Source organism: Macaca mulatta, chromosome 12, assembly GCF_049350105.2.
Source record: "Macaca mulatta isolate MMU2019108-1 chromosome 12, T2T-MMU8v2.0, whole genome shotgun sequence".
In the NCBI taxonomy this organism is placed as follows: Eukaryota; Metazoa; Chordata; class Mammalia; order Primates; family Cercopithecidae; genus Macaca; species Macaca mulatta.
The window spans coordinates 144081041-144101285 of NC_133417.1; the positions used below are offsets into that span (position 1 = coordinate 144081041).

At 49.2% G+C, this 20245-nt stretch overlaps 2 protein-coding genes across 3 annotated transcripts in view; one reads left to right on the forward strand and one right to left on the reverse strand.

Annotated features, from left to right (window-relative positions):
* Window positions 1–229: 229 nt before the first annotated feature.
* On the reverse strand, window positions 230–2438 carry LOC100428932 (uncharacterized). Its single transcript, XM_028831295.2, has one exon. The coding sequence runs from the start codon at window positions 2436–2438 to the stop codon at window positions 1875–1877; it is 564 nt and encodes a 187-aa protein (XP_028687128.1). The 3' UTR covers window positions 230–1874.
* Window positions 2347–20245, forward strand: part of TWIST2 (twist family bHLH transcription factor 2) — a 62071-nt gene continuing 44172 nt past the window's right edge. Inside the window, exon 1 of one of the 2 annotated variants that reach the window (XM_015111246.3) lies at window positions 2347–3698. In XM_015111246.3, coding sequence (XP_014966732.1) covers window positions 3181–3663 — 483 coding nt within the window. In that variant the 5' untranslated portion in view covers window positions 2347–3180 and the 3' untranslated portion in view covers window positions 3664–3698. Of the gene's footprint in view, window positions 3723–20245 lie in introns of those variants that run through there. The other variant, NM_001193812.1, reaches the window with a different exon arrangement.

Below are 20245 nucleotides of genomic sequence, written 5' to 3' on the forward strand. Positions count from 1 at the left end.
CAGCAAGATTAAAGCCAAACTAATAGCCACCAAATTCGCTGTGAAAACATATCACCTTCTCTTACTTGCTGCCCTAAGGAAAACGTGCAATAGAAGAATCTTTCAGAACACCAGGTCATTTTTTTAAAAAACACAAAGTCACATGAAACAAAGCACACTTTTTTACATATATGAAAGGAAGCATTCACAGGATTTTCCATACTCAATAATGAATAAGTACCCCAAGAACTGTATTTACTTCTGTGGATCTTTATTGCGTGATATTTAATTCAAGTCCGAGTGAGCCTGGGTGGTCCTGCAAAGAATATTCACACAGAGATACATTATAGTACTTACGCTATTAATACATTGGCTTTATTAGCCTTATCACTGACTTAATTTTTGAAAGAAAAAAAACTCAAACTAAATCAATAACCTGAGTATTATTTCCCAAATTGATGATATTTTCATTTGGGTTTTAATTCAGCAAATTCCCCTCCTCAAAAGAGAAGAATGCTGTCACTTCCCCAGACAACCTGCAGGTGACTTTGGAAACGCTGCTAAATGCCACCGTGCCTTATTTTCTCCTATTTATGCAAGGGGTCACTGCCCAGGTAATGACTGTGAAGGGCTGGCAATACAGCATAAGAAAGACACTCCAAATTCCGTTAACCAAGGTTTTCTGCAAGCACCCGTCAGTAACACAGACTCCAGTACTTTAATCATTGTTAAAGTATTTTAAAATAGAAAAGATATGCCATGAAGAAAGTGCATCCAGACGACTGCACTGGGCTGCCGGTTATGACAGCACCTGGGCGCCCCGGGGGTCGCAGGTGAAATCCTCCAGGCCCATCTCCCTAGGCAGAGAAGAGCCTGCAACCCAGCTTGCTCTCCCCTTCCAAGGCGTCCCCGGGGCCTCTGGTCATCAGGGCTGGGCTGAGCCCTGGGCTGCTCAGGACCAAAGCTCAGCTGTTTTTCTTTCAAACTAAAGTATGAACTCTCTGCTGGAGAGAGAGACAGAAAGAAGGACAGCGAAAGAGACACACCGACAGAGCCAGAGTGACATAGGGGCACGCAGACAGAGAGACAGGGGTGGCGAAGCAGGCTACCAGGCAGCTCTGCTCCTCAGTAAAAGCCCTCTGCATCTGGGAAGGGGGAGATGTCGCTGGATCTGGGTCCTTGGACCCACACAGGGTTGGTAAAAAAAAAAAAAAGCAGCAAATCGCTACTGTTACTGCTCTGAGCAAAGAAACCAGGGAAAGGCCAGTTCGGGAAAAACAGGCCCTGTCCATCTGACGTGAAGCCCCAGGAAGGGATGCAGCCCAGCACAGGCAGGATGGCTGGGGACCTGGCTTCTCTGTCTCTCTCGTTCCTTAAGTTTTTATTTCAGAATTTTGAAGAAAGGGACCCGGAAAGCTATTTTGCTGTACTAGAGGGGCCGTGGGCCTTCCCAGCGCGGAGGAAGTAGGGCGGTCAGGCCGGGTGGGGCTGGGGGCGGTGGCTCTGCAGAACCTTTAGTCATCGAACTGAAGCCGCGGGTCCGGTGCGCAGACACTGCGCGGGGCGCTGCTACCGAGTCACATGCATGCGAGGGCCTGCTCCTTGGTGTTCTGCCTTCCTTGACAGATTGTTGGTAAAACATCCCCTAGAACGGCCGGAGCCAGGGCCCTTAGACAGGGGCGCGAAGAACCCGCTCTCTGCTGTCCTCGGGTTTCCCAACGCGGTGGTCGTGGCCCGCGGGCCCCACCTCGCGGCCCGCCTGGCCTGCCGGAGGAGCAGCGGAGGCCGAGCACTCCCCGGCCTCGGGTTCAACTTCAATAAAAGGGCCCAGCCCGCCCTTGATCACGCGGCTTGCCTGACAGCCAGGTTCAGGCCCGGGCCTAATTGAGCCCGGGTCACCTGGGAATAGGTTCAAAGGCATCCAAGCCGTAAACCACCTCCAGGCCCAGAGCCAGAGCGGCCTGGCGAACAAAGAGCCCCCGAACCACTTCAAACGCGCTCACGCTCGGCGTCCAGATGGCCCGGGGGCCGGGGTCCGTGGTGTCGCTCACCGAGGCCGGGCCCCACACTCCAGCCACCCTGCGCCCTCCTGCTCGGAGCTGCCCGCGGGCGCCCAGTGCAGCGGAAGCCGGGCCCGGGGCAGCCTCGTGCATCTCCTGGAGCGCCCTCCGTCCTCCGCTGACCCGCGAAGCGAAGGCGGAGCGCAGAGGCTGGGGCAGGACAAGGCGGGCCGGCAGGCGCCCCAACCCGCGCCCAGCAACCCCGGGCAGGGCCAGGCAGGCGGGCGCGGCGGGCACCGGGCGCTCCCGCAGAGGCTCGCTGTGGCGTTGTTTTAAAGGAGTTAGAAGAAGGTTCGGTAAAGGCATCGGGCGGGGGCTCCCCAGCAAGCCCGGGTGAGAAATGGTCCCCGACATGCACGCTAGCCCGAAGGGTGGCATCTCTACGGATCTTGGCGGCATGTCCTTGGGCACGGGCGTCTCCAGGGGTCCCCGACTGTCCTTACACTGGCGGTCGGGGCACCGAGACCGCTGCCCGCGCAGCTACCCAGACCCCAGGCCTAAGCTTGCCCGCCGCGGTGCAGACTAGCTGTGCGCCCGGGGGCGGCCAAGACCCACAGAGGACGAGGAGGCTCCTGGCTGTGTCCTTATCTTCGGGAAGCGCATCTGGGGCTGGACTCGCCTCTCGAGCCCCTCAGGCCGAAAGAGAGACCCCCCCAAAGCCCAGTGGGGGCCGATCTCTACGTTAAGGCGCAGACAAAGCCAGGCTTGGCCAGGCCTAGGGCTCGGGGCGGCCGGAGAGTGTCCTGCGTTCGGGGTGGGGGCGCGGGCGGCGGGCGAGGACCCGGCCCCCGGGATGCCCTCCGAGGCCGGGGCCGAAGGGGGAGGCAAAACTGAAAGTGCCGCGCCGGGGGGCGGGGGCGGCCGGCGAAGGCCCCAGAACTTGTCCTGCCCCCGGCCACCGCGGCCAATCAGCGCGCCGCCCTAGCTCCTGACAACTATTTAGCAACCCAGCCCGGCTAGAGTTTCCAAAAAAGTTAGAATAACTTCCTCTCCCGGAGACCTCGGTTTTTGCACAAGCCGGCCTTGAAATCAGAGCCTTTCCAGCAACTCCGAGAGCGTGTACTCGGCGACCGCGGGCTTGGCCAGCGGCGCGCGCTCGGCGCCCCGGCGCCCCCAGCCCCACGCGCGCCGGGCGGGCGCCATGGAGGAGGGCTCCAGCTCGCCCGTGTCCCCCGTGGACAGCCTGGGCACCAGCGAGGAGGAGCTCGAGCGGCAGCCCAAGCGCTTCGGCCGGAAGCGGCGCTACAGCAAGAAGTCGAGCGAAGATGGCAGCCCGACCCCGGGCAAGCGCGGCAAGAAGGGCAGCCCCAGCGCGCAGTCCTTCGAGGAGCTGCAGAGCCAGCGCATCCTGGCCAACGTGCGCGAGCGCCAGCGCACCCAGTCGCTCAACGAGGCCTTCGCGGCGCTGCGCAAGATCATCCCCACGCTGCCCTCTGACAAGTTGAGCAAGATCCAGACGCTCAAGCTGGCCGCCAGGTACATAGACTTCCTCTACCAGGTCCTGCAGAGCGACGAGATGGACAATAAGATGACCAGCTGCAGCTACGTGGCCCACGAGCGCCTCAGCTACGCCTTCTCCGTGTGGCGCATGGAGGGCGCGTGGTCCATGTCCGCCTCCCACTAGCGCCGCGCCACCCACCTCCGGACCGGCCCGCCAGGGTAGGTGCTGCGCGCGGGACGGGCGCCCTCCGCTGCGGGGGGCGGGCGGCAGGGGCGCAGGGGCCCTGGGGCCTGCGCGTGTCTCCTCGGGAAGGCCCCGCGGGCCGCAGTGGTGTGGATGCCGTGCGCTTTTCCTCTTAGCAACGAAGACGGGCGGGAGGGACGCTCCCAGTCCCAGGGACACCCCTGAGTGCAAACTTCCACGCGAGGGTGTCAGTTGGGAACCGGCGGACCGGTGACTTCCCCGGCGCGGTCCGAAGATACTTAGACAAATGTTCGCATATTTCATTCTCGGTGGTGTGAGGGTGTCCGTGGTTGGCGGTGGAAGGAACGGGCATCAGAAAAACCTACCGGGACCGGCCGGGGACTGGGAGATGGGGACCGGCTGCCCTTTGCGTCCGCCGCAGCGCAGGCCGCCCGCGAAGCTGCCCGAGCCGGTGGTGTCGGGCTAATGGCTTCGCTCTCTTCCCGGGCATGGGTAGAGCGCGTTCGTCGGGAGGACACTCAGATCTCCCCAGCTGCCGGCACCTGGGGTCCCCTGGCCGACCCAGTAGGCTAGAGGTGTGGGCCTGCGGCTCCAGGGTTTGCCTGGGGAGGACGAGAGGAAACTGCCCTGCGCTTCGGGGCCGGAGCAGCCGCAGGGCCGGGAGTGCCCGAGAAGGGCCTTGGGCCGAGGGCGCAGAGCCTGGAGCGCTGAAGCAGGGGGGTGGACGCAGCCGCGCGGAGCCCCAGGGCGCCCACAGGCAGGTGGAGCCGACCTAGGAGTTGGGAGCCCTGAGTCGCAACCTTGACCCTGGAGTGCCCCGGAGGGGCCCCGCCCGTGCCGCGTCCTGGGTTCAGCACCGCAGGGGTGGGCGAGGGGTCCAGGCTGGGAAGCAGGTCTGGAGGACAGGGAGGTGGTGCGCGCCGGGCCCTCCCTGCGCGAGGAGAAGGCTCGGGGGACACAGCCGCCAGGAGCACTCAAAGTTCTGGTTTCCTCTGGAAGAGCGATTAGGGCGTCCTGCACCGAGTCCTTTTCACCAGACACCTTTCAAGTCCCTTTAGACAGGCTCGAGCCACAGAGGCGCCGTCCTTTCCCGGAGGCTCGGTGAGCAGACGAGCCCCTCTCTCATCCGCCGTCCTGGGCCGTGGAGGGGCACAGGGTTCTTTTTGCTGGGGCCGCGTTAAAAAATCCTTCCTCCTTAGTATGTTTTAGTTCCTCGCACATCTTGTGATGTTTTTTTATAAAAGTCTCTACTTCACACAGAAGGAATTTAGATTAATCAAGAGCACCGGGCCGCCTATTCTTCCCAAACATATCTATTTCTTTTTTTATGTGGTACTATAATATCTGCGAATGTTGTTGCCGAGGCCACGAAAAGCTGATCTAGCACAGGTGGGTTTTATTTCATTTTTTCAACTGTTATTTCGATGTCACTGAAAATTCTTTCGATGAAAGAGCCTCCTGAGATAATGATAACTGTATAGTTTTTTAAGAAGAATTTTCAGCAGAAAATAACTTGTGGGAATCTTCTCCTGTCTTTGTCAAAAACAGATGGAAAGTGTCTCAAATCACATATTTCTCTAGGGAAGTTTGGATTGGCTGAGTACTAAACGCTACAGTGGGGTAATACATTAATTCTGCTTTTCACTGACTAAATAATGAGCTTCCATTAGTTGCTTCCATTTATGCTTTACCTCATTCATGGTTTATAGCACATCTGAAATAAGAACAAACAGATGAGGAATGTCATCTTTTTAAAAACACACACGTTGAACCATGTTTAAGGAAAATGTCACTGTAATTATCGTTAAGACTGCCCTCCAGAAAATTACTGAAAACAAATACCAGTAGATATGATGCTGCTAGAATTTAGTAGGAACATTTAAAATTCATTAAAAAATAATTTCACGCCTCAAAACTTAGAGAATCAGCCATAGGTAACCATTAAAGAGTATAGAAAAATAAAATGCAATACTTGTCATAAATAAATAAAAACAGTGCTAAGAGCTTATTTGGAAAAAAAAGTCCTTAAAAATATAATCGATAATTACACAGGTAGTGGGAGAGCCGATGATCTATAAGGAGCCTATTTATTTTTATTTTTATGTACTGGACTATAACTGAGTAGTTCAAACAAGCTAGTTTCTTTAAGTAGATACTCTAAAAGGAGAGAAAAGAAATATGGAAAAATTTTATCCATGAATGATTCTGGACACACCTTGTTTTTATTTATCAGGCACGTTAGGTAAACATCTTGTCATTCTTTTTGTTTTTAACTCATTATTCCCTGTAAGATCAATACAATTATAATTGGTTTGATTCCTGAAAATGTTGCTAAACAGCATTTGTTTTTATTTGTAGCATTTCTAAGAAGCATTAATTGTATGCATCAGTAAAGAATCTCTAGACATTTCAGTACATTGTAAGTGATTTTAATGTTTGATGTGGGATGTTTTCACGTATGTGAAGAAACTGTGTTGAGACTAACAGCAGCACAAAGCCTAAGTTGTCCTTTGAAAGGAAGAGAAACACAAGAGATGGCGGGGTGCGGCTGGTGCTGATAGCTATCCTGCCTTTCTTCTTTGGCCTGGTATTTAAAAGCACAATTAGACAATAAATCAGGTGTCTTTGGCCAGTCAGTTGGATTCATCTAATGGAAAAATCTCAAAAGGATTTTTTTAGTATTCTCATTAAATGCCTGAGCCTTTGCAGCAGGGTCCTGGCCACCTGGCTTGGAGGATGGGGGAAGGTGACCATTAGTTTATCAGAAGTTTGTCCTCTTCCCTGCTGTGTGGTTAAAGAAAACATCTTCTCTAACTTCTGCAAAGTGTGCACAGATTTTCAATAGTTTCCCTTACTCAACAAACTTTTTTTTTTTCTGAGAACTTTTAGCTCCTTTGAAGAAATTGCATGACCCCTTCACCATCTAATATACATTAGCCTTTTCCTCCCTCCTGAAAATTTACTTCTCAAAGGTGTTTGTTAACTGCTGTATTCGGGATGCTAGAAAATCAGTTCTTCACGGAGAAGAACAGAAACGCAGAATCCCAACGGAGCTTTTGCTTGTTTAGAAGAAGTAGAATGAAAGGCTGAGCTCCCTGGAATATAAGCAATGTTTGGTTACAAAATGCCTATCAACGAGATCTGATGTAGGGATTTGACCTGTTGGTGTGGGTCTTGTCCCCTTAAATATCAGCAGTCCTTTCGGCCTTGCATCAGGGAAGTCTTACTACTCATCTTGCTGGAGAGGGACTTCCTCAGACTTCAGTGTCTGTTTGAGGCCATTTGAGATAGAATACTTCACTGAGGTTTCCTGAAACTCATATTTTCAGACAGATCTTGAGCTGCACCACGTTCTTGTCATCCTTGCTTCACTCTGTTCTGGGTAGACGGCACAGATGCCGGATTCCTTTTGCCTGGCAAAAAAATAAAAATAAAAAAATTAAAAAAACCCCACACACATAAAGTAAACTCTTTCTGAGCAGAGCACTATAACTCATAACTTTAGTTTAAATCTGGGCTTTAAAAAAACAAATATTTTAATAAGCCAATTTTAAAGGCTGAACTTTTATGACAGTTTTTAAGCTTAGTATTTATATTAATCTATTCTCACTGGTGTCTTTAAAAACCCTGTGAATGCTGGAATGTCTGTTTATGTTTGTGTCTTTTCCTGGGAAAGGATAAATGTGCTGCAAAAAGCAAACCAAATACAGAACTCTCCGCTAGCAGAGAGTTCACAAATGAGGCAATAAAATTCAAAGAAGAGATGAATAAGTTACTGTAGCCAAGGAACGGAAAACCATAAAGGAGAAACAGAATCTAATAGATGCAGACATGGATGTTTTCAAAAGTAAAGCCAAGATGAAACACTACAAACAGAAACTGATTAAAAAGATATTCCACATGGTCACCTGAGTCTACACGTGATAAAATTGCATAGCACTAAACACACACACACACACACACACACACACACACACACAGGAGTGCATGTAAAACTTGTGAAATCTGAATAAGGTCTGGGGATGATATTGATGCCAGTTTCCTGATTATGATAATTGTACTGTAGTTTTGCAAGATGTCATCATTGGGAGAAAGGAGTGAAGATATGAGAATCTCTGTATAATATTTCTTGCAACCTCCTGTGAATCTATAATTATCTCAAAATTAAAATAAAAAAGATATTCCACAAAAATATTAAATCTATATACTTAGATAAGCAAATTATCTAAGAAATTACTACTAAGCTTTATCTCAGAGCAATAAACTAAAAATGTGACTTGAGCAAAACTCCACATTTTTTTTCTGATGCCATTTGAGAATCTCAATATATTTCCAGTATATAACTCTTTCTGAGAAGAGCACTATAACTCATAACTTTAGTTTAAATCTGTGATTCCTTATAAGTCTTAAATAAAGAGTAGTATCCCAGAAATATGAAAGGTGAAATACCAATTATAATAGCAATACATTTATTCCTATACTAATAAAGAAAATATTTTATAAAACCTTTTGGGAAATATCTACCTTAAACTGATACCTGTGTTATATTTGCTTTTTAAGATACTAATTTTATATTAAATTTCATTAAGCATACACACACAATTCTAAAGCCAATGATTTATAAAAATTATTCACCAAGAAGTATAGAGAATGGAGTTTTAGTATTTGGAGGCAAACGCAGTGAAAGGGAGAGGATATAGCAGAGGAGGAAGGGGGGGAGAGAGAGAGAGAGAGAGAGGAGAGAGAGGGGGAGAGAGAGAGAGAGACTCAAACTCTAAGCCCTGTTATAGTTATTTGTAATCAATAATTGTTTTAGAAACCTATTTTGTGTTTTTGTTTGGTAGTAACCCCTTCAGTGAGATTGAGTGATATTAAACTACACCTTACCTGATGCCGATTTGGAAATGAGGGCGGTAGCATTAACAAGGTGAATTTTAAGCTGTTGTAAACTGAGGCACAGTGGGATTTCCCTTCAGTGATTATTAATGGTTGTCACTTCAAAAGGAGACTTGGATCTGAAATTGGAAAAGCCAGCACGTAACTTGATTCCAACATGAGGGAAATTTTTTAGTGTTTAGTTGAAAATAGAGTCATTTTGAACCCAAACGGTATCTGACATGCTGCAGGTATCTGGGCTATTTCATCCACAACTGCGATGTTTAGAATAATATGATGATCCTGTGATTATGAGGATGCCAGAGCATGATGGCACGAGCTGAGTGCAGTGTCTGCTGGGGCTGTCCCTCACTGAGCAGTTTTCTATCATAATATTGTTTTCCTCTGTTATTTGACCAGGGAAAGATTTAGATGACCCAGCTTCTCTCGAAGCCTCATGTAGAACTATAGTTTTACTTCTCAGATCCTAAGAGCAATGCCTTTAAACTTAGACATCTCTCTCTTTTCTTTAGTTCAGAATTTCCCTTCACTGAAATGAAAGACAGAGTTGAACTCAAAAGAGCTTTCGGTTATCAAATTCGATTATCCTGGAAAATACTCTTGACTTTTTAGTTCACATTCTGCCTTAAAAAATAGCCATCAGCATCTTCTGGGAGGAAATGGTAAATTGTGTTATGTGGTCTGGCATTAGATTCCTATTTCTCGCTGTCTAATTTGACGGGCAGTTCACCTCTGTGTTTCTGGATGTGCAGGTCTGGTGTGTGACTGACGGGAAAGATCTGGGCAAACCCCTTGATTTGTATTAACCCTTCGAGCTTGACTAAACATCAGACCCCACCCTGTGGCTGAGGTTTGTGGTGTGGTCACAGGCAGAGCCTTTCCGGAGCGCCAGGCAGAGCAGTTCCCCCCGGAGGGGCTAGGGCAGCTTTTTAGCCTTTTGCTGTGAGAGGGGAGGGTTATAGACCGTTTTACCATCTTCCCCGTGGAGAAAAAATGGAAACTTTCGTCGTTACTACTGTTTTTCTATTGCTTTCCAGACAAAATGCCACCCTAGCATTTCTGTTAAATCTCTGTAAGTAAATGCCCCTGCTGAAGGGTGGAGAAATGCTGGCCTGCTTCCGAGGCAGGGGCTCCATGAGGGACAGCTTGGAGCGTGAACAACCTCCTAAAAGAAAGCACAGGCCAGTCATGTACAATCTCGGGCTCTGCTGCCACGGTGGCTTTCTTTGTCTGTTCTACGTTGAATTAGCATTCTGTATGTGAAAATGCAAGCAGGCAGCGTTTTCTTTTAATCACGAGATCTGGAAGTACCGTTTCCTTTCCTTCATCTCTGCTCTTTGAGTGGTTCGTGTGGCCGGTGCGCAGAGGGCTCGGAGTCGCAAGCCGGCTGCCTGCGTGGACTCCCTGGACCTGTTGCTTGTCCTTTACTCCCACAGCTCAGATTTTTAGCTCGACGGAAGAGTGCGCAGGCGTGGCGCAAGCTGGCCTGCAGGGCTGGCAAAACCCGTACCGAGTGGATCCCTTCCGGAAAGTTTGTGTGAACTTTAAATCTCAGTCTCAAGGAGAATGTTTTGTCTTGATACGTAACAGAATAAGGCAGTTATCATTTCTTTGGGAAAGGCCTAAAATACTGCAAATTGGAAGGGAAGGGAAAGGAAGGAGGAGAAGGTAAACTCTTCTTCCTCCAACCGGGCGTCAACACATCTCTGCTCACATCATTGACACTAATGGGCGAACAACGTCTCCGTGGAGGATTAATTTTCCTGAAATCAAATAATCCAGATTGCATACTACATGTATACTGCTTTCTAACTATTCAAAATCTTCAGCATATGCCCAGCCGCCTGGCTTTCCTCTCTTCCATGATAATCTGCATGTGAAGATGGGAAGCCAGGAGAGAAAGATATGATCACTTCGCATTCTTTTTTCTGTCTGGTGGACATTTCTTCTCCAGCAAATCTTTCCTACCGCTTCCCCCAAACCAGCACATACTCTTATACATTCTTTAGTTGAAACAGCATCTTTTAAAAAATGATTAACTGAAGTCCACTTGAGGTTTCACTTTATAAAAAAGTAACAGAGGAAGAACGAGAAGCCCACCATCAGGTCCCGTGATAGCTCACACGTGGAAATATAGACTGTAAATACAGAATGGCCGAGGACCCTCTGAGTGACGCGCATCTAGGGGCTCCTGAAGCCTCGTGTGGCCCATCGATGTGTGCTCAGCACCCCTGCCTCAGTGTGTGCTTGGCGACTCCTCTCCTTCGTGGGCTCACGTTACTGTTTTCTAAAAGTATTGTTTCACTGATACCAGAACAGAAGTGCCCCAAACAGATATCTGTACCCTAAGAATCCCAAGGTGCCCTGTTTTTGTTGACTTCTCTCATGCAGGCAGCATTTTCTTTTAATCACGAGATCTAGAAGTACCGTTTCCTTTCCTTCATCTCTGCTCTTTGAGTGGTTCAGTGTGTGCTTCAATGACCCCCAAACTCTGTGGGGGCCGTGCGGTGGCTGTGGCAGAGGGGGTGCATCCAGGACTGGCGTTTTATCGCCCCCGAGGTAGGGCCAGGAGAGAGCTTATCTTGAGGTCCCGTCTTGTGTGACTGCGAAGGTGTTAATAGGCAGGGTCCAGGTGGCCCATGCGAGCCGGGAGCATTGGAAGGGTAGAATTAACTGAAGGGCATTTTACTGGTTGTTAAATTATTGCTAATTCCAAAACTTTCCTTCGGACTATTTTTTTCTGAGAGTAGGATTTTCTTCTAATTAAACCACAAGCAAAAGATGAGCACAGTTACTCAACTCTCTGCTCGTTTCCATGTTGCTGTATGTCATCTCCTTTCTTGTTTTACTGCAGTTCGCAGGTGAATAATATCATGTAATTTCAGTGTGGAACAATGTAATTTCCATGTGCGTCCCCAGCAACCCCGTATACATTAATCTATCATTTATAATTTGTAACATGGAAAAGTTTTTTTTTTTTTTTCATGAAGGACAAAGTAAAAGGGAAGATTGGGTTGTGAACAGGTCAAGTGATATTTAAAGAATTTCACAAGGGATCAGGGCTGCGGAAGGGACTCAGGTCCCTTAAGAACAGGTCCCATTCTGTATTTATCTCTAGGCTTGTGTCAGGGCCGTGTGCCTCTCTCTGCTGCTGACCACGGGAGACCCAGCACCTCTTCCTCAGTGTCCCTCAGAGACCTAGAAGACAGCGGTTTTTTCAGAAAAAGCACCCTTCCTGCCATTCTCATAAAAACAACACTGTAAAAATCCAGCAGCGTCCCTCCACACTGCCGCAATAGTGCCACGAGGGAGGCCGCCACAGACATAGTGACTTGAAAAGGCCCTCAGGTGCCTTCCCCTCCTGTTTGGTCCCAGGCATCAACACTGCCCAGCAAGGTGCCTCAAAGAAGCCCCAGAGGGGGCTCTGCCTCCGAGGGCCCTGTGACAATTGCAGGTGATTCAGTTGCCAGAGAAAGCAGAGGCCCCCAGAGGAAGGTGGTCAGGGGGCCATCCATTGTGCCTGGGGTCAAGGACCGCTGGAGGGAGCTTGGGTTGGCCTGGGACTGTTCAGGGGAGGAGCGCCATGGGCATGGTGCTCCTGCATGACGGGAGGGCCATCCCATGACAGAGGAGGAGAGCAAGAAGAAGGACGCTGCTGGCTGTTTGCAAGAAACCGTCCCACCACCCTGGCACTTCCCTGGTCCCTGAGGCTGGATGGGCCTTGGAGCCCGTCTTCGCTGAGGCCCAAGTCACCCATCAGGTCGTGCTGATGAATGTCTGAGCATGAGCCCAGCACGGCTCAGTATTTGCCAAGGTTAAGGAAAGGAAGTGGTAACTCAGCACTGATTTCCTCCCCCTGGATTTAATAGTGATAGATCTAAACCTGCAGTCAGATACCACTTTAAAAGCCTCAGCTCCTCTAAAGACAGCTTCCAAGAGAAGATTATGCCAGGCCGCCGCTGAGGCTTGCAGACGAAGCAGATCCAGCCCTGCCTTTGCTGAGAGAAGCCAAACGACCATCTTGTCCGTCTCTTAAAGCATCCTTCTGCTTGAATGGCAGAGCTCCTTGAACAGAGATAAAATATTACATTGAGGCTGGGCAAAGTGGCTCATGTCTGTAATTCCAGCATTTTGGGATGCCAAGGTGGGCAGATTCCCTGAGATCAGGAGTTCGACACCAGCCTGGCCAACATAGTGAAATCCTAGCTCTATTAAAAATACAAAAATTAGCCCGGTGTGGCGGCACATGGCTGTAATCCCAGCTACTCAAGAGGCTGAAGCAGGAGAATCACTTGAACCCAGAAGGCAGAGGTTGCAGTGAGCCGAGATCGCGCCACTGCACTCCAGCCTGAGCGACAAAGTGAGATTTCGTCTCAAAACAAACAAACAAACAAACAAACAAACAACAGGCAAACAAACACCATACATTGGGCACATGACAGACTTTGTCCTCCCGGCTGGTTCCTCCAAAGCCAACTGGCCTGGGCATTCTCTGTACCAGGCTCTTGGACAATCAGCTTGTGTTGTACCATTTCCTGAAAGTTGCAAATATTGTTCAATGTTAATTACATAATTTCACTTTTTCTAACCAGAAAGAGGAAAAGGGAAGTGGGGAGACAGAAAGTGAAGCTGGTGTGCATTTCTGGCTCCCTGGGCACACCCACTGGGCTTTCTCCTACTTGGTTCATCACAATGTGAAACCATAATTAACTAATTCTTAGAACTTTTAAATGCTTGTGACTATACATGATCGGTGTGACTCTCTACAACAGATTTTGCAATTAATTTAAGTCACTGTTTCTGGAATAAATCATATGTGACTCTTCCCTTTAGTAAGCTTTTCTGAAGAGGTATTTTTCTAATTTGGGACATTTTAATTAGGCAGAAACCAAAGGCTGTTGACTTTGCGAGAGGCAAGCTAGCTCCCCAAGTGACTGTCTTGGGCAGAACCCATTGTCTTGTGTCTGGGGGATCCACGGTCCAGAATAAGACTTAACTGAAGTTAAGCGTGGCATGGAGAACACTTTTCTGCTCTCAGCCTTGCAATTTCTGAGACAAGTAATGGCCTCTCTGGGCCTCAGTTTCCCCGTCTGTAAAATAATGGACTAAGTTTCTGATAACCCTCTGGCTACTGGAATTCTAAGAGCCAATGCAACCCTGCAATTCCACTGCTGGGTGTATACCCCAAAACATTGAAAACAGGTGTTCAAACAAAAATTTGTACATGAGTGTTCATAGCAACATTATTCACAATAGTCAAAGGATGGAAACAACAAGGTGTCCATGAACTGAGGGTCAGTAAAACATAGCCCATCCATACAATGGAATCTAATTCAGCCATAAAAACAAATGAGGCTGGGCACAGTGGCTCACGCCTGTAATCCCAGCACTTTGGGAAGCTGAGGTGGGCAGATCACCTGAGGTCAGGAGTTCGAGACCAGCCTGGCCAACACGGTGAAACCTCATCTCTACTAAAAATACAAAAATTAGCTGGGCGTGGTGGTGGGCGCCTATAATCCCAGCTGCTAGGGAGGCTGAGTCAGGAGAATTGCTTGAACCCGGGAGGCAGAGGTTGAAATGAGCCGAGATCACGCCACTGCAGTCCAGCCTGGGCAACAAGAGCAACACTCTGTCTCAAAAAAACAAAACAAAACAAAAAGTGTAGTATGTGCTACAGCATGAATGAACCTTGAAAACATAATGCTAAGCTCAGGAAGCCAGATGACTACATATTGTGATATTTGGGATTTCATTTATATGAAATGTCCCAAATAAGCAAATCCATACAGGCAGAAAGGAAACTGGAGGTTTCTAGGGCTTCATGGGAGGAGATATGGGGCGTGAGTCCTGAACAGGTGTGGAGTTTCTGTGTGGAATAATACGAAATGCTCTGGAACTAGATAGTGATGATGCTTTCCCAACAAAGTATATGCACTTAATTCCACTATACTTTAAAAGCTCAAATGATAAAGTTTATATTATATGTATCTTACTACCATCATCAAAAAAAAAATCCTACTTCCCAGACGAGGTGCATCTCTGGTAACTGAGGTGCTTAGTTGGAGGTGGAGGGGCTAAGGGGCTAAGCGTTCACGCATCCCTCACTTTTCGGAGACCTTATCCAGTTTATCCTCCTGCTTCAGCGCTTATCTGACTATTCTAGTTATGCCTAAGAGCATTTTCCTTTCGACTTCTAGTTCCTAATGTGTTTATTCACACACACACACACACACATGCATGCACACCTGGCAACAAGAGCATCAAACAATTCTGAGGCACGCTGTTTCTTTTGCCTGCCCTCCGCTTTTTGTGGTATGTCGATTACACCTCTTGAAGCCTCTCCACAGTAGACTGAGTTCTCACACTCTGGGGGCCAGAGGCGGAGAGGGATTGACTCTAAGCCTCCATGCCGCTCGCACTCAGCCCCTAGAGGGGAGCCAGGAGCATTTGCCATATCTGTAGTGGGGGTGTCTGGTACCTGACGGGAAGACGCACAAGGGTGACCCATGAGTGCGCACCACTTGCCTCCATCAGCAGGCTGTCCACAGCCCAGGGCTCGTCCGCCTGCTCGGTGGACCACTTCAGGCTGGTTCTGGGCTCAGAGGCCCTTAAGGAGTTGGTGCCACCTCCAGAGTCATGGGATTCCTGCTCTTCACGTGTGCAGGTGCTGCTCCCAGAAGACAGGGAGATACAGGGAGGGTAGCACTAAATCGTTCAGCACCAGTTGTGTGTTTTCCTTTGGTTGCTCATTTTTCTTTTCTTCCTCCCTGATCTGTGCACCCTTTACATGGTCCTCAGCCACCTGTGTTTGAGACGCTGTCAAAACTGCCCAGAGCTGCTCTGAGTGCTCCCTCAGCTATGACCCCATCCTGTTTCTTTTTAAGACATCATCACCTTTAAGACATCATCACCTTTGTGGCATTATTCAGTCAGATTTTGAGACACTTATAGAAGCCGCAAAGATGGTGTTGGGCTCCAGGATTGTTTGAATTTTCAGAATCCAGACTGAGGGCTCAGGAGAACTTGGAGCAAATCCCAAAGGATCTCACCAAGGGTCGAGTTGCCAAAAGCAGATAAAAACTGTTCTGGGCCAGGCATGGTGGCTCACGCCTGTAATCCCAGCACTTTGGGAGGCCAAGGCGGGTGGATCACCTGAGGTCAGGAGTTCGAAACCAGCCTGGCCAACATGGCGAAACCCCGGTTCTACTAAAAATACAAAAATTAGCTGGGCGAGGTGGTGGGTGCCTGTAATCCCAGCTACTCGGGAGGCTGAGGCAGGGAAATTGCTTGAACCTGAGAAGCAGAGGTTGCAGTGAGCCGAGATCGCACCACTGTACTCCAGCCTGGGCAACGGAGCGAGACTCCATCTCAAAACAAACAGACAAACGAACAAAAACTGTTCCATGTGATGCTGCTGTTTCCCCATTCCCAGTCCCATTGCTGAGCAAAGAGAAAGCCACCAGGGAGGAGGCGCAAAGGGAAAGAGATTCCCAAAAGCCGTGGAGAGAGAGGACTCCAGATGGAGATGTGAGGACTGGACGCTGGGGCCCTGGTTGCTTCCTTAGTTAAGTTGTGCAGTCGGCTTGATAGGAACATGGGTCATCCTCAAGCCAGACACATCTTGGTCTCATGGCCCCCATCAGTCACCGCCGCAGGGGTTCTTCCCGCAGCTGCCGGGGCGCGGAGCCCAGCTGCTCTGATTCATTAGCACGTTATTCACATTTGTAGCACAGTACACTTGCTCTTCCTGGGGGAAGCTCTGCTCTCCTTTCTGGCCACTTCTGCTTCGTAGTAACTACATCGGAGGCTCGGCCATGTCCAGCCCGTGCTCTGTATGCATGGGGGGACACTGGAGCCAGAGCCCAGTGAGTTAGGGTAACTAGGAACTGTACCTCCATCATTGATTTTCCAACTGACTTTCAGAGACACCATCTGGATGCTCTGAGCCAAGTTGTCACCCTTAGGCTTCCGGGACACAGTGTCCCTCCCTTATCCCCTCCACTCCTCCTCCCAGTCCTTCTCACTATCCCTGAAGGCCAGACCTTGGTGTCAGAGAATGCACTGAGTCAGCATCCCTTTTAGCACACCTGCCACCACCTGACTAACAGCAAAGACAGGCTTCCTGGTGAATCCCGTTACAGCCGTCTCGCTTATCCATGGTTTCGCTTTTTGAAGTTTCAGTTACACACAGTCAAACACAGTCCAAACTCATTAAATGGAAAATTCCAGAAAAAAAATTGATATTTTAAATTGCACACCATTCTGATAAGTTTTAAATTGCATACCATTCTGAGTATCTTGATGAAATCTTGAGCTGTCCCGCTCCGTCCCACCCGTCTCTCAGTCATCAGATAGAAAAAACATATAGTATATATAGGGTTCGGTACCATCCTTGGGATCGAGCATCCACTGGGGGTCTATAATTTCATCCCACTGAGGTGCCATAGCCCAAGCCAGCAGGGACAGTCGCTCACAGCTGTGGACGGAACACCACAACCACGCTGTGGATGGAACACAGCGGGACATCAGGCCAGTGTCTTAGAGGTGGCAGCGGTGAACATCCAGTGAGCTGAAGTGGCGTTTACTAATGCAGGCCCTTCCTACGATCTACTTCCAAAAGCTGACCATTCCAAGTCCAGCAATCATAAATAAAATAGCAAAAGAATAACTGACCAAATTAAAATTTCAACTTTTATATACCAAATAACTATGACAACCAAAAATTTTTAAAGAACCAAGAAGAAAATATTTACAATCTATTTTGCAATGGGTTAATGTTCTTACTAGAAAAAAGGCCTTTAAAAAATTTAAAAAGACAAATACCCAGTAGGAAATATGGGCAAAAAATATAAATTCGTAAAAGGAGAAATTCAGTTGGCCAATAAACACACGAAGCGTTGAATTTCAACAATAATCCAAGGAATTTGAAATAAAGCAGAAGGATACTATTTTTATTAAATTGGAAAAAAATACATAATTATCACCCCCAGTATTAAGGAAAGTGGGGGAACCAGGCCATTCTATTTGCCAGAGGGAAGAAAAACTGCACAACCTTTGTAAAGGAATTTTGATAGTAGGTAAGAAAAGATCTAGGACTGGAAATACCCTTTGCACGAACAAATCCACTTCTAGGAGTTATCTTAAGTGAATAATAGCAGAGCTGCCCAGCAACAAAGAAATTCGTATCAGCTTCATTAAGATTGGTGAAAAAATTAAAATGTCCTGGGAAATAGGTGGGATAAACTCTGCTTGGTGCATATGCTGGAACACTATACAGTCAGCAAGTGTGTGTTTTAGTGGATGTTTAATAAAGTGACGGCCATGATGGCAGGATGGAGCAGTTCATACGATCTCAGGCTGGAAAATCAAAGTGTGTGTGTGCATGCATGGGTGTGTTTGTCTAGAGAGAAAGCGGCAAGAACGAACGTCTCTGGACCAAAAGTTGATGAAAGAGCTTCCTTTCCTTCGTTTTTTTTTTTTTTTTTTTTTTTTTTTTTTTTTTTTTTTTAATTTCTAGATTTTCCACAAATGCCCTGTATCACTTCGGCAATTTGAGAACACAAATCCAGAGGTGCCCACTGCTTTGTAAAGATAGTGTGGCAGGCACATGCTGACCGACCCTCCCTCCAGAGAAGGGCAGCTACTCCCAGTCCCATCATAAGGCGATGCAGTGAAAACACAGCTGCTGCCCACGTAGGAACGTCCTCACCGGAACCCCCCCTCGGTGTTATGACTTAGGTTCTTGCTAAAGTGATATAAAAGAGTGGCCTTCAAAATATATTTTTGTATCTTCTGCAGTCTACATTAAAGATGCCCGTCCATCGTTTTCACAAGAGGCCTTTCACGTTAGGATAATTTGGAAGGATGCATCGGAATGTGCCAGCGCGGCCCCCCTGTGGAGCTGGCGGCGTCCTTTGGCAGTGAGGGCTGTGCGGTCTCAGCCCTTCCGGCTCGCCTTTACCCGCTGGGCAGTTCCCGAATGGTGCTTCGTGATGGGACCGGCATTCATCCCCACGCTGTTAGATGTCAGCATCCTCATTTCTTCTGCCTGTTTTTCACTCCTCTCTACGTATTTGGGGATATCTGTTGTTAGTCATAAACCACTTCGGCTTTGGGGAAACAAGTGGGAAAAAACCACAATGAACTCCTTAGCTGTTCCCCGAACCCAAGTTGAGAAGAGGTGCTTGGACCCCGACTCACTCAGTGGAGCTAGAAAAAGCCCTTTCTTAGCTACTAGAGACATTCTATTCACTTTTTACCAGGATCAAAAATGAACACCACGCGTCCCCCGGCCTTGTATGATGAATGACAAATGTGTGGGACTGCAGAGAGGTCGGCCGTAGAGTGGGTCTACCCCCTGCCCCCGGGCATCCCTGTGTGCCAGCTTCTCCAGAACCTACAGGGAGGAAGCACCGGGCCGCACCTCCCCAGAGGCTGGAGACCAACCAGGCACAGAATCTCTCGTTTCCTTTCAGATTCTTCGCCATAATCTAATTTTTGTAAGCCTGTCTTCCTTTATGCCCTGGGCTACATTTGACGCATATTTCTGGCAAATTCTGGGACCACCCTTGCCAGATGACCAAATCCTTTTCGGAGAGATGACTGAAATATTTGTAAGTTTCCATCAGCACTGGGGGAAGGGGCTGGAGGTGAGGGGGGACCTCTCGGGCTGTGCTGTGGTGTCCTGTCTTCTCCACATTACACCCCCAGCACGCGACTGTGAGCGGCGATCGGGGCCTGATCCTCAGTTCGAAGACACAGATGTTCACTGCTGTAAAGACATAAAGAAACCAAGAGGTTAACGGCCAGGGTTAGTCCCCACCGCGGGCCTCCTGCATGAATCAGAGCCGACTGGGAGCAGGAGTGACTCAGAGCCACGGCTTTTTGTCTTCTGGCTGTGCAAATAAACACAGCAGGAAGGTTTGAATGGGCCAGGCCTGGAGCAGAGAGCAGGGTTGGAGGCGGCTCCCAGTTCCAAGGCGCGCCCCACCCGGCCCCCAGGCCAGGTCAGCCTGGGGAGGGGAGAACTAAGGGCACGAGGCAGCCCACCCAACCCGGCCAAGACCAGCAGGACAGGGGCCCAGAGGCTTGTACCTCACAAGGTGCGGGGAAAGAGGAGGTGGGAGGGTGCGGGGCCTTGGCTTGCTCTGTGGGGACACTGCCCTGGGGTCCACCCTGCCCCGGGATCCACTTGGTATAGGCACCCACCAGGCCTGCACCCTGCCCCTTGGAAACACCCGTGGGGCTGTCCCCTTCTCTGAGTATCTGTGAGGGGTTTTCCACTCCTTAGGGCCCCATGGAAAGTTCAGAGTGCAGGGTGTGTAGCCGGGCCAGGCCTGGAGGTCCTCCAGGAGCAGAGAGCTCCGGAAGGCCTGCAGGGGGTACCCAGAGGATGCGTCTGCTCTGAGGCTTGGTGGGCCCGGCCACCCGCGGGGCCTCTGCTCTCCCCTGCAAACGATGGCAAAGCCACGCTACGTCACTCCGCTCGTGGAAAATCCACCCAGCAAACATATGCCAGCACTGGGCAAGCAAAATTATTTTCATCCTCAGAATGGCCCAGTGAGCTGGGTGCTTTCACCCCCATTTCACAGGGGGGGAAACTGAGGGACCTATGTCACTCCTCAGCTGAGGGCACAGACAGAGCAGTGGGCAGAGCCAGGAAGCA